A 13,797-nucleotide genomic window follows, 5' to 3' on the forward strand; every position below is an offset into this window, starting at 1 on the left:
TCGATCAGACAGCGAAGTGCAACCTCAACACCCCCACTCAATTCGATGTCTCGAGCTTGGGTCCAACGTTGCTACATATCATCAAGTAGCGGAGCGTCTTCGACGATAGACCCTTCGTCATGAAGTCAGCGAGCTGGTTCTTGGTCTCCACATACTCCAGCGCGACTTCGTTGCTCACCACCTTCTCGCGAATGAAGTGGTAGCGTATGTCGATGTGTTTCGTGCGAGCTTGGTATCCAACATTCTTCGCCAATGCCATCGCGCCTTGGTTGTCTTCATAGATCACCGTAGCCCCCACTTGTTCAGTGCCAATGTCCTTCAATAGACGGCGCATCGAGACGCACTCCTTCACGCATTCGCTCAGCGCCATATACTCGACCTCTGTAGAACTTAACGCGATAGTTTTCTGATACGTCGAACGCCACACCACAGGAGCACCGCACATCATTAACATCGTCCCGCTTACGGAACGACGGTCGTCGCGGCTGCCGGCCCAGTCCGCATCCGAGTAGGCGACGAGCTCGGTTCCACATAACCCATCGTACGTGATGCCCACGTCCTTGGTCTTCAGTAGGTAGCGCACTACCTTGATTCCGGCGTCCCAGTGCTTCTGGCCAGGGTTCTCCAGGAAACGACTCAACTTGGCAACCACGACCGAAATGTCAGGTCGTGTTCCACATGCCAGGTACATCAGGCTGCCCACCAGCGATCGGTAGGGCTTCGACTTCATCTTGGTCTTCTCTTCTTCCGCCTGCGGTTCGTCGGCCTTGGTCAGATGAACTCCAGCTTCCATAGGCGATGTGCACGGCTTCGCGTTCTCTTGCCCAAACTTCTTGATGATCGACTCGGTGTACGCTTGTTGAGAGATCCTCAGTGTCTTGCGATCCATGTTGTAGTCGATCTCAATTCCAAGAATGAAACGTGCGCGCCCGAGGTCCTTGATTCGAAACTTCTCCGCGATTCCAGCCTTCACCGATGTAATCACCGCATTGTCCCGCGATGCGATCAGCATGTCGTCCACGTAGAGACACACAATGCAGTGGTTGTCTCCATCCCCTCTTGTGTACACACACGGGTCGGCGTCAGCAGGCTTGAATCCCATCACCTTGAGGTGCGCGTCAATCGTTTCGTTCCATATTCGTGACGCCTGCTTGAGTCCGTACAAACTTTGCAGCAACATGCAAACGACGTCCTCTTCACCATCTTCTTCGGCAAGAGTCAAGAGATCTCGGAGTCCCTCTGGCAAGTCCATGTAGATCTCTTCTTCCAGCTTGCTGTACAGGAACGCGGTGTCGACGTCGCATTGCTCGATGTCGTATCCATCTGCGACACACTTCGCCAGTTTGGCGCGAATCGAGTTGAGATAAGCCACCGGGGCGTACGTCTCTTCGTAGTCCACGCCGTGACGTTGCGAGTAACCCTTGGCTACGAGACGGGCCTTGTGACGAATAACTTGTCCCTTCTCGTTGCGTTTCAATGCGAATACCCAACGACAGCCGATCGGTCGTTGGTGAGCTGGTCTCGGCACCAGCTTCCATGTCTTGTTTGCTACGAGCGACTTCAACTCGCTCTGCATAGCCCTCTTCCATTCCACTTGGTCCGCACTCGCCATAGCTTCTTCATATGACGTCGGGACCTCTTCCGTTGCAGCCATTGCTTGGCCACTTTCAATTGCATATTGGTCCTCGTTAACCTGAACTCTGCCTTGAATCATCTTCTGGCGCTTCGTGCCAGTAGTCGAGGGTGCCACGACTTGCTTCTTGCGAGCGCCTGCCTCTTCAGGATCCGTTGTCTCGTCAATGTGGCGAGCACGCGATCGGGTAATCATATGATGTGTCGATCCGTATGGCACGATCGCATCGTTTACGCCCATGTCACGTTGAAGTGGGATAACGTCCCCAACTTCAGAATCCATTGGCACGACTTGTCCTGACTCGTCCGGTTGATACCCACCATGGCTGGGCTGCTCCACCTTGACTTCATCGTCATCCAGCTCCATTTTCTCCACCATGTCATCCAGACTTGTTGTTTCCACGAACTTCACGGTGCGCACGATTTGCACCTTTCCCGTCGCCACGTTGAGTACTCGGTATCCCTTGACACCATCCTCGTAGCCAACGAATCGACACTTGAAGGCCTTAGCATCCAACTTGCGGCGCTTCTGGTCGGGAATGTGCGCGTAGCCAACTGAACCAAATACTTTCATGTTCTTGAGCTGCGGCTTGGTTCCATGCACAATTTCGTAGGGCGTCTTGACGTTCACCGAGTTGGGGAGCCGGTTGATGATCCACGCAGCCGTGTTTACGGCTTCGGCCCACCACTTTTTCTCAATGGCTTCGTGGTAGAGCATACAGCGCGCCATCTCCACCAAACTTCGGTTCATGCGCTCAGCCAGTCCATTTTGCTGAGGCGTGTATGGCACCGTCTTTTCATGCTTGATGCCACTGCGGTCGAGGTAGGCCTTGAACTGCTTGCCCGTGTACTCGCCACCATTGTCAGAACGTAGGCGCTTGATCGCCTTGCCTGTTGCGTTCTCCATTGCCGCCTTGAAGATCTTGAACTTCGACAGCACTTCCGATTTGGCCTTCATGAAGTAGATGGTCACGTGACGTGAGTAGTCATCAATAAAGGTTACCACATACGTGCAGCCACCGGGTGTCTTGGTCTGCATCGGACCCATCACGTCCGTGTGGACCAGATCCAGTACGCCTGCACTCTTGACGAGCTTCTCCGGGTGGCGCGGATAGTCGTCCGCTCACATCTTGCCCATGCAGCAGCCTGCGCAGACGGTACCACTTGTGACACCATCCGAAACGCAAGGCACTCCGTCTGCCATGGTCAACAGCTGTTCGTAACGTTTGAACGGGATGTGGCCGAGACGGGCGTGCACAACGGCCCATGGCTCCTTACGAGATGCCGTCGCCGCACGACACACCTCGCCCCCCACTGTCTTCAACTTGTAGACGTTTCCAAAACGCTTGGCCTCCATGACGGTAGCATCGCCATAGCGAAAGACACACTTGTCCTTGCTGAACTGCGCGACGACGTCCTTCTCGGCCAGCTTCGCAACCGAGATGAGGCTTCCATCAACTTCAGGGATGTATAGCACATCCGACAGCGTGACAGACGTTCCGTCCATCAGCTTCATTCCGACGGTGCCCTTTGCAACTGCGTCGATCTTCGTGCCATCCGCGATCGTGATGCGGACTGGCGTCTTCAGCTCCTTCATGGACACGAACTTGTCCCGGACGCTGGTCATGTGCGAGCTGGCACCGGAGTCCACGAGCCACTCCGACTTGTCCATCGCACCCGTTGCCGTAAACGCGAAGTCGGACGCAGCTTGCGCGACTTGCCCACGTTCGTTGTCGACCTTCTTCTTGCGGCACTCGAATTCCTTGTGGCCAGTCTTCTTGCAGTAGAAGCACTTGCCGTTGAACCGATGCTTGAAATTCTCCTTCTTCTTCGTAGCAAACGCCTTCTCTTGAGCCGATGACGATTCATCCGAGGCTTCAACACCAGCGAGCGCTTGGATTGCGTACGAGAGCGTCATGTTCGGCGTGTTCTCGAGCACGGTACTGATCATCCGGTACTCATCGGTCAAACTGCCGAGCAGCAGCACGAGTTGGCGGGTCTCGTCGAGAGGCTCACCAATCGTCTCCATTTGGAGCACGATTTCCTTGAATCGGTCCACGTGCGTCGTGAACCGCGTACCGGGCTCCATCTTGAAGTTATGCAGCTTCTTGGTGACGAGGAGTCGGTTCTTGAGCGTGCTCGGTTGAACTGCTCCTGGAGCATGGTCCATGCATCCATCGCAGTCATCGCACCACGGATGTAGACTTGGAATGTGAGGCTGACGTCGCCAGCGATCACTCCAAGGGCTTTCAGATCGTCGGTCTTCCATGCATCCGTGGTGCGGTTGCTCACCGGGTCGAACTCTGCCTTGATGATGTGGGGCAGCAGTCCCTTGCGCGAGAGCTTCATCCGCATGTTGAACTCCCAGTGGAAGTAGTTATCTTCCACGAGCTTGACGGTGTCCGCGTAGCTTGGGCTCATAACCAATTGAGAGTGTGCGAATGAGGCTTGGTAGTCGAGTGAGTAGTTGGAAGGAAATCCGAAAGTGAGCTCGATTTAGGTTAGTGTGTTTGCCAGCTAGCAGTCCCTACTGTATGCAATGTTCCCTAGTAGGTGCGGCTTGTAGATGTGGTCCAAACGATCTCGGCTGCGGTCCAAACGAAGTTGCCAGTCGTAAGACTGATCCGCCTAGTCACGGCTGCGGCTCAAAACGGTTGACTCAACACATGCAAATCATAAGCACCCAAATTGAAGTTGTCGTCCAATCACATTCCAGTATCAGAGATAGTCCAGCCAATCAGGTTGCGAGATCTTCCCATCTTCAACCACAGACCCCGGTGGCACGTGCCAGCACGCGCAGGCCGTCTGCCTCGCGGTAGGGATCCAGTCGATCAGACAGCGAAGTGCAACCTCAACACGTCGCTCATCTACTTCTACACGGGGGCGCTGACAATCGCGCTCTACATCGGTGCCTTCTACAAGGCCATGGGACTGCGGACCACCAAGAAATGCCTCCTTACGAACGGAGACAACGTCGTCGACCTCGCGAGGACTTCACTCGTGCTTACGGACAAGCGTCCGTCGGAGAACGCTAACGGTCCTGTACCAACCAAGTGGTCTGTCCTGAAGGTCTGGCACCTCGAGTTGCTTATCTTGGTCGTCTACCTCGCTAGTCTATCGGTTTGGCCTCCGCTCATCACTGAGATCAAGACGTATAACTTTCCGTCGCTGCAAGAGAGTGGCTGGTGGTCACTGATTCTGCTCACGATGTTCTCAATCAACGATTGCGTCGGGCGCTTCGTTGTCAGCCACCGCTGTGGACTCACCCCGCGCAACATTTGGATCCCAATTCTGGTGCGGTTCATCTTCGTCCCGATCATTGTTGGCATCGTCGAGGAGTGGTGGCTCCAAAGCGACATTTGGTCTGTGGTTTGCGTACTGCTCCACGAATTCGGAAACGGGTATCTGGGTGCCTTGACCATCATCTTCGTGAGCGAGAATGTTGAGCCTGAGGAGCAGCAGATTATCGGGCCTATTACCAGCTTCTTCCTGAACCTAGGACTCGTGCTAGGCTCCACGGTGGGACTCGTCCTAGATAGCGCTCTGCTCAGTTAGTAGAGACATGTGAGGCATTAAGGTTTACAATCCACCGCGTTTCGGCAGGTCTCAACAGTGTGACGAAGCATCAACACAACGTAACCTAACCAGAAGTGTTCCAGGATGAGCCCCACCGAAGAGCACAGAACGGGAGCTTTCTTGGACACGTTTCGGATAGTGTGAGACGAGCGTGATGGCCGAGCTGTCGAGGAAGGTGGTGGTCACTGCAGCCAGCGCTGTACTTCCAACCACTGCGATTGCGCTGGCAGTCCCTGATGACAGGAAGAAGTAGGACGTGGGTACGAAGCTGAGCACGAGCAGTTGTCCAGTGAAGCCGCCAACGACGCGTTTGGTATAACGAGGCTTGCCGAAAACCAACTCAACGATGATCAGGAAACGCAATTCGGGCCGATTTATTTTAAATCGCGATGGCTGTGTACGGATTATAATGCCGTGCTTTATATATATAATATGAAGTTGGACACTTACATCTGGACACTTGACGAGTGGTCGGCAGATCGCGCTGCCGATCTGTCGAAGCACCGCAGTTTCCGAAAACCTTCATCGTGCAGCATGCACTCTCCCGACTACCGTTGACGAGCTATTTTTCTTATGCATGTGTATGGAATCTGTGTGCAGTATGTCAGCGATATATTTTGGGCTAACGTGCGAACACTGCAACGTTGGTACAAGTTGTTTTTGACCGATGGTGTGGTTGATGAAGGAGATCGAACTAACCGCTCGTCGCGTTGGCCGAGTGCCGTGGTTACCCGTATTCGAAAGTACGTGAAAGCCCACCCTACATTTTATTTAGAGTAGCTACAGCGGTTCATACGAAACGCTTTTCCTTAAGTAAAATGGTAGCGTAGTATCAACATGTGGTTTTACATGGCGGGGAGCTGCTCGCGCCACAGAGTAGCGGAAAGCCCAGTGTTGCAGGAACCGCTAGTGCACTCACAGACGAAGCTAACGAGCCGTTAAACACGTCCAACAGAGCCGTACCGGAGTAGCAGTGGCCGGCGACGTTACCTCGGTGTCCTGAGAACCAACAATGCGCCCGTTATGTTAAGTAGGAAGAGGTGGTGCGACTTACCTACTCCTGGAGGTCGATTTACTACCGCATTTTTATGTCTTCGAATTATTTTATCTCAGAGATCGATCTAAGTCCTATTGTGAAAAGCACTCAGATTGTCTAATCGGATAGTAAATCGGCTGATTTAGTGCCTTATTTAGAGACGGGAACCCTTATTTATTTCAATCCGTCCCTTATTTAGAATTGGGTACCCCTAATTATAATTGGTCTTATGGAGCATCGCGTCAAAGCTATTTTAGAGTCGGTATCGATTTGGTCTCTAAATAGGCTGAAATGTCAGCTCCAACCTGCACAAATAAATCCACCGAGCAAGCGGCTATGCAAACACTAGCCAAGATATCAGTCAAAATAGGAGGAATCAACAGGACGAGCAGAACCAGCGTCCGTGTCGAGGACGCGGAGTTTCGCTTTGACCCAGAGGGCAGCTTTGATGACCTCTACGCGAGAGCGGAAGAGCGCATCGTAGCCGCGCTAGCTGCTTTCGATATTAGAACGTTGCGCCCTGATACTAATCTCTACGCTAAGCCAAGTCAAGTTGCCACTCAGCAGGGCTGGGTGGCTTTAACTGAGTCAAATTGGACTGCCGTTGTGGCCACGGTCCGATCCAACTTCCAGCGGCATCGCAAGGACACAGGGCCGCTCTGCTTGGAGCTATTCTCATTTGCTGTCAGGGAAAATCAGGCAGGCGACACAACGTGGCGCCGAAATTCTGCGGCATACATCGTGTCTCCGCTGTCTCTCTCCCTCACCACTCTGTTCTGACAAGATGGCTTTAGAGCCCTTTTCCCAACTCCTATTTAAGCCGACTTACTCAGATTAGCACCCACATTAACTTCCTATTCAGTACTAGTACAAATTACCACGTATCGTTTTTGCTCACAGCCCTGATTTACAGAGCTATACGGAGTGACAAAATCACCGGTTTTCACAATAAATCCGAGCGACAAAATATCTGCAAACCACAATACAGACAACGACGGATAAATCCGGACTCACTGAATGACATCCTCCATACTATAGGGCAATCTCCGCTCCCGACACAAAAATCCGGGGAGTAAAAATTCTGCGATTGGATTGGTTGATAAACTAACCTATGGTACAGAAAACGAAGTTGAAACCGTATGGAAAAGCAAAAAAATCCGTCTTTTTAGACAGTTACCTTAGGCCCTGGTTTCTCCGTCTGGGTCTGGGTCTGGGGATAAATGAATATGCAATTCCCAGACGCTGTCCCCAGATTGCTGGTGCTGGGGATTATGTTGCTGCTACAAATACCCTGTCAAAATCGTTTTTCTAGCTTGAGTCTCCTCGCACCATTCAGATCTCATACACAACCCCAGGGAGGATGCCTCCTCGCAGTTGGAAAGTTGGAAATTTGCGTCGCGCCGGCACGCAAACAAGCGTCATGGAGATGCTGTTGTCGCCCGCCCCGGATGCGACGCTCCGCCTGATGACTTCCCCACCCCCTGCGCAACCCGCCACCGTGAGTGCTGCTGGCGGCGGAGAAGATCCCGCCCGCGAAGAAGCTCCGGCTGAGACGAAGCGCGCTCCTCCCGGGGCCCCGAGTACGCGCCACAAGCGCTGCAGCGTCGTTGCCTTTGTCTTCGATGGCAACCACGCAATAGTCTGCCTCTCCGAACTGATGCCTATCTCGGAATAAAATCCTCAAACAATTCCCACCCCCTTGGAGGTGGGAATTAATGGCTTGTCTGGGGATAAACAGTCAGCCAATCAGAATCGTTTAATTTATTCCGAGACCCAGACCCAGACGGAGAAACCAGAGCCTTAGGGTACCTAGGAATTGTTTTTTTGATGCTGCGAATTATCGCCTTTGTCGGTATGGCGTTCCGCACAGCAATATTGGCATGAATAGCACGAAGGCGTTTTTCTTTTGCCGTGCCTCCAGTAGCTTTAGCACTATTTCTTAGCTTCGTTTTTTAGTGGCCCCATGACACCAGCACTAAGCGGTTGGCACAATGGTGAGCTGTTCGGTGGCAACCTCACACCCGGATATGCGTCATGCTGACCTCCCAACCTCCCACACCTCGGCGCTGCTCGCTCCCCCCCCCCCCCCCCCCCGCATGCTCCAGATGCCCCCACCACGTCCCCAAGGAGGCGCTTCAGCTGATCCGTGCTCTAGTCCTACACGGGAACTGGGTGGCTCATGAGCATGGCCTTCCTGGACACGGGGAACCTCGAGGCGGACCTGCAGAGCGGCGCCTACACGCGCTACCAGCTGCTCTACTTGGTTCTAGTCAGCACGTACTTGGGAGGGTGCTGGCCGCCCGCCTGGGGGCCACCACCGGCCGCCACTAGGCCCAGTTGTGCTGCTCCGTAACCTGTAGCCGTCACGTGCTCGACGCGCTTCATTGCGCAACTGACCTCAAATTACTGTGTCGGCAAAGGAGTTTAGCTTCACACCACTCATTATCTTTAACTTTCTGATTGGCTCTAAAATAATTCATTTAAGCATTTCATTGGATAAAAATGGCGTTAGATTTTGTATGGGGATCGAATGGGGATCTGTCTCACCCGGATTTTAGTGTCGCCCGGATTTATCCGTCGTTGTCTGTACATGTACAAGCCACCGAATTGTTGATTCGTATGATTGTTGTTGCCATTTGTAGGCGTGAAATAGAAAAGCAGCAGCAACATCTGAAACGTCTGGTAAAGCAGATGATGCAACCCAATCTCTTCTTTTAGCTTTCATGTGTTTGGGTTAGAATTGCAGTTGGTTGTTACGAATTTCCTGTTATCACATTCTATTTTTATGTTATGGTATGGCATACAGCAGTGATATAGCCAATCAAAGGACCATCGTGCACCCAAGTCATCACATATTATGTATAGCAAGTTATCACAACTTATGTGATAACTTGGGTGCACGATGGTCCTTTGATTGGCTATGTCACTGCTGTATGCCATACCATAACATAAAAATAGAATGTGATAACAGGAAATTCGTAACAACCAACTGCAATTCTATATTATAGACCTCGAACTGGATTTTTCGGAGCTCATTTTGCATCCGATGGCTAGCACGAAGCGAAAGGACAGCCTCGTCTACCAGGCGGCGAATATCGTAAGGTGAACGAAGACGTACACTGTTTCATCCTTCCCCGTGTCACACAAGATAAAGGTCTTAGGTAGACCATTTTGTTGCCTACAACGATATCGAGAACCACTTCTATCCTGAGCCGCCAACGGCTAAAATGGACGAAGTGCTCAGTGCACACCATTTCCCAATCATGTGATAACATAGGTTATTCGGTAAGATGTTCTCTCTTGCGTATTTTACCATCTGGGATACGTTACTACTTCGAAGTCAACGACTAGCAGATACACGACATCATTGATTGCAAAAGGTGCGGCTCCATCAGTTCGCAACGCCGGAGTAGTTCTTGTCCATTTCACTTTGGCATTTACCAGCAAGAAACGACAGCTAGCACAAGTCCGAAGCCCGAAGCCATGAAGTTCGCCTTTGCGACCGTACTCGCCTCACTCCTGATCGTCGGGACCTCCGCTCAACAACCCCCCCTTCAACACTGGAGTTGCGGCGCGAGCATTACATGCGAGAATGACCACACACAAGTCTGTGGAAGTAACGGTATCACCTACCCGAGTCTCTGCGAGTTCAACAAGGCCAATTGCGACAACAAGGGATGGAAACCGCTGCACTACGGCATGTGCAACAGGAGCGAGGGTGGCGGCCGCCGCCTAAAAGATGGCCAGGCTTAACCTGTCAGTTGAAGGCCCGTTCAATTAAAAGGGTCAACACGAGAGAGGGAAGCCTCTTGATTCAGTGCTGTAGCGTACGCATAGGATAAAGAAACCTTGCGAAACAAATACTATTAGTTGTACTACTGTAGTACGACTAGTACTTGCTGTTATTGGCCCGTAATCGTTTTTGCCCCATGCAGCGCAGCGCCATTTTCCGCGCTCTCGTTTCCAGTGCGCTTGCTGGCTGTTGTTTTGTTTAAAACTCTTCTTATCTCCCGCCTCATCTACTATACAATATACGTTGGCCGGATGCAAGACGCTAGCTAGTCAAACATCTGTGACCAAAACAAGTGTTTCCTGTCTGGAGCAGCAACCACTCTCTTTTTTTTTTTGCAGCTATGAATGGTTAAGGTTCGAGGTTGGGGCTTGTGTTCGCACTGAGCTGTTCACGAACTCTAACTCGACAAGATGCCCCCCCCCCTCGTCATATCCACTTAAATGGATTCACTTTTTAGCATTCTAACCATCCCATCCCGACCAGGGCTGGAATATATATATTGAATATTGTAAGTGATGATAGAGGGCTCGGTCTCTATAGGCCAAGACTAGCCCTAGCCGCTTACATGATTAAAAAAGACTATCGTATTGTGCCCGCCGAGCATTCGACAATCAATTATTCAACCTTTACAAGCAATTGAATAACCATACCTACAATATCCATACAGTAGTTATTCGATACGTCATGAATGGAGAGAAGCTCTCAGTTTTGATAGGCTGTTGCTGTATGCGCGAACATTTTAAGCAACTCATACGTGTAGCAGAGGGGGTCAGCTCTTGTTCTGGTACCTGAGCTGTAGAATCTCGTGGATACTTTTTTGTGTTGAGATTCATTGTTCCCACTTAGATAATACGACCGCTTACGCCTACTAATGGCATGGCCCCCGCCTAGCTCGAGATTCCCGAACATACAAGAACTACTTGATAGTCAAACCCAAAATATTCGTCGGCGGTAATACCACAGCCTACGCCGAAATAACGAAGATACTGGCGACATACATGGCTACGTTGATTCTTTAATGAATTGCGGAAGCGCTTGTGCCATTGTCCAGCCAACTATTTTAAATCTGCTAGGATACAGTCGGCATGGATGGGTGCGGAGAACCAGGAAAATCAGAATTCTCCTCCCATTTCGCGATTGTCTTCACCGTGATTACAACCCAACATGCCGCTGTGCAACGCTGTCATCCTGCTTTCCTACCTCTTTTTGGGGCTTTCAACTCAATCTGCTTCAGCTTGGTCCGGGACCGTGACGTTTTACAACAATATGTGGCACGATGACAGTGGCGGCAAGTACACCTACGAAGTCGATCAATCGCAGGAGTGCATCAACCTGAGCTGCTACAACGACCGCGCTACTTCGGCCAAGTGGAGTGATATCGTCAAGTGGGGCGCCTTTGATGGCAACTCGCGTATCGCATTCTACACGGGCAAGGACTGCACGGGAACGGAGAGGGATTGGGATATTAAACATCCTAATGGATTCCCGGGCAACTTTTTCCTCGACGGCATCGACAACGCTATTTCATCCTTCATGATTTGGCAATTCGACCAGAAAGCCAAGTCCACGACGTTGCCGTGTCCGTGGGATTTTCAGTGCTGCCTAGGGTGAATCATGACGTCTTTACTGAATACAGTGGAAACGACTCACTTCTAATTCAATATGATTCCGTCCACTCCGACGTACTAATAAGCGACGATCCATGCTAGGGTCACGCACGTGCATTCTTACTATATGAGAGTTAGCGAAGGAAAATTGATACATTTACACCACTGAACCTCGCGCTTGGGAGAATATGCTTGTAATCTCTCAGGGAAGGTAAAACGATTACGGACCAGTAACAGCAAGTACTAGTCGTACTACAGTAGTACAACTAATAGTATTTGTTTCGCAAGGTTTCTCTATCCTATGCGTACGCTACAGCACTGAATCAAGACGCTTCCGAGTCCCATGTTGACCCTTTTAATTGATAATGGACCTTCAACTTACAGGTTAAGCCTGGGCATCTCTTAGGCGGCGACCACCCTCGTCCCTGCGGCACGTGCCGAAGTACAGCGGTGTCCACCCCTTGTTGTCGCAATTGGCCTTGTTGAACTCGCAGAGACTCGGGTAAGTGATACCGTTACTTCCACAGACTTGTGTGTGGTCATTCTCGCATGTAATGCTCGCGCCGCAACTCCAGTGTTGAAGGGGGGGTTGTTGAGCGGAGGTCCCGACGATCAGGAGTGAGGCGAGTACGGTCGCAAAGGCGAACTTCATGGCTTCGGGCTTCGGACTTGTGCTAGCTGTCGTTTCTTGCTGGTAAATGCCAAAGTGAAATGGACGGAGAGTTCGAGTGCTTCCTGGTCTACCTTGAAAATTTGAAATGGAGCTCGGTTGCTGGGTTACGCGCCATGTTTTAAGACCACATCATGCTCGATGGAGAGAATAGAAGGTAATGAGGGCGGTAGTTCAGCGATAAGTACATTCCATAACTCCTCCAGTACAGGTTTGGAGTTGGCGCGGGATTGACTTCGCTAGTGGTGATGTTTTGACGAGGACATTGTGGATCTCCACATATGCTAGGTGCTTGATATTGCATTCGAATTCGGAGTTTGAGACCACGACAAGGCGTCGGTGTCATCGCCGACATCCTCGCCATACGCTGCAATCTTAGCGCCGGTAGCGGAAGGCAGAGGAACATGATGGTAACAAAGCGGAATAATCTTTTTTTTATGCATCAGCCTTGCTCATCGTGGGCTTCTAACCGCTGTACTACGACATGTGCCGCAGGAGCGAGGGTGGCCGCAGCCTAAGAGATGCCCAGGCTTAACCTGTAAGTTGACGTCCCGTTATCAATTAAAAGGGTCAACATGGAAGAGGGAAGCCTCTTGATTTCAGTGTTGTAGCGTACGAATTGGATAGAGAAACCTTGCGAAACAAATACTATTAGTTATACTACTGTAGTACGACTAGTACTTGCTGTTATTGGCCCGTAATCGTTCTACATCCTTGGGAGGTTTGTTATCTCCCAAGGATAGTGAGAGGTTATCTCCCTAGGGTTAGGTGTGACTGTACTTGAATGCACTATAGAATGGGGACGGCGTCCCTCCCTGCAGGCAGCTCTTCGGTGATAGCAAAAAATAGTCCATATCGTAAATTGTGTTTGGGGTGCCATGGAGCCCACCAGGGTTGCAAGTTGAGCTCGAAGAGGACAGTAACGCAACGCTAGATCGCTGTCACGAGGCAAGGCCTGCCGACACGACCCGCGCATACGTTCCTAAGGAAGTTGTTTCTAATTTTATAGAGCCTGCACTGTCATATAATTTTAAGTTCTCAAGGCAGGAAAAAATCAACAAAAGCAATGACATACCGAGCACATTACGGCGCTACCGTAAATCTTTCTCTGCCCTCAGTATGCACTCAAAAGCTAAGACCCACGCTATCCGAGGATCTGGATCCCGAATGGCTGAACTAGCTGGAGCAACAGAGTCACAGATTAGAAGGTTGGGGTGCTGGAATGCTGGCGCTGTGGAGGGATATTACATGGTGGCTTTACCTCGGGACGCCATGCGCACCCTTGCTGGGGTTCCCCCGGACCGCCGCTCATTCTTTTTAGATCGATATGCTCTTACACCTCCTGATAGTCTGCAACGCGAAGTGGTTCCATTTAACTACATGACAACATAGGTAAAACAGTCAACACCGCACATATCAACTGGAGGATTTTTGGAATTGCTACTGTACCTCTGGGTAGTCGTCCTACAAGATGCTGTGCTGC

At 51.1% G+C, this 13,797-nt stretch overlaps 2 protein-coding genes across 2 annotated transcripts; both read left to right on the plus strand.

Annotated features, from left to right (window-relative positions):
• Window positions 1-4,557: 4,557 nt before the first annotated feature.
• On the plus strand, window positions 4,558-5,187 carry IUM83_04741 (Equilibrative Nucleoside transporter (ENT) Family; the record flags this gene model as incomplete). Its single annotated transcript, XM_067928838.1, has 1 exon — window positions 4,558-5,187. The coding sequence occupies one exon, from the start codon at window positions 4,558-4,560 to the stop codon at window positions 5,185-5,187; it is 630 nt and encodes a 209-aa protein (XP_067796350.1).
• Window positions 5,188-11,201: 6,014 nt separating this feature from the next.
• Window positions 11,202-11,648, plus strand: IUM83_04742 (Small cysteine rich protein; the record flags this gene model as incomplete). Its single annotated transcript, XM_067928839.1, has 1 exon — window positions 11,202-11,648. The coding sequence occupies one exon, from the start codon at window positions 11,202-11,204 to the stop codon at window positions 11,646-11,648; it is 447 nt and encodes a 148-aa protein (XP_067796352.1).
• Between the last annotated feature and the right edge of the window lie 2,149 nt (window positions 11,649-13,797).

The sequence above is a fragment of the Phytophthora cinnamomi genome, assembly GCF_018691715.1.
Source record: "Phytophthora cinnamomi strain GKB4 chromosome Unknown Contig17, whole genome shotgun sequence".
In the NCBI taxonomy this organism is placed as follows: Eukaryota; Oomycota; class Peronosporomycetes; order Peronosporales; family Peronosporaceae; genus Phytophthora; species Phytophthora cinnamomi.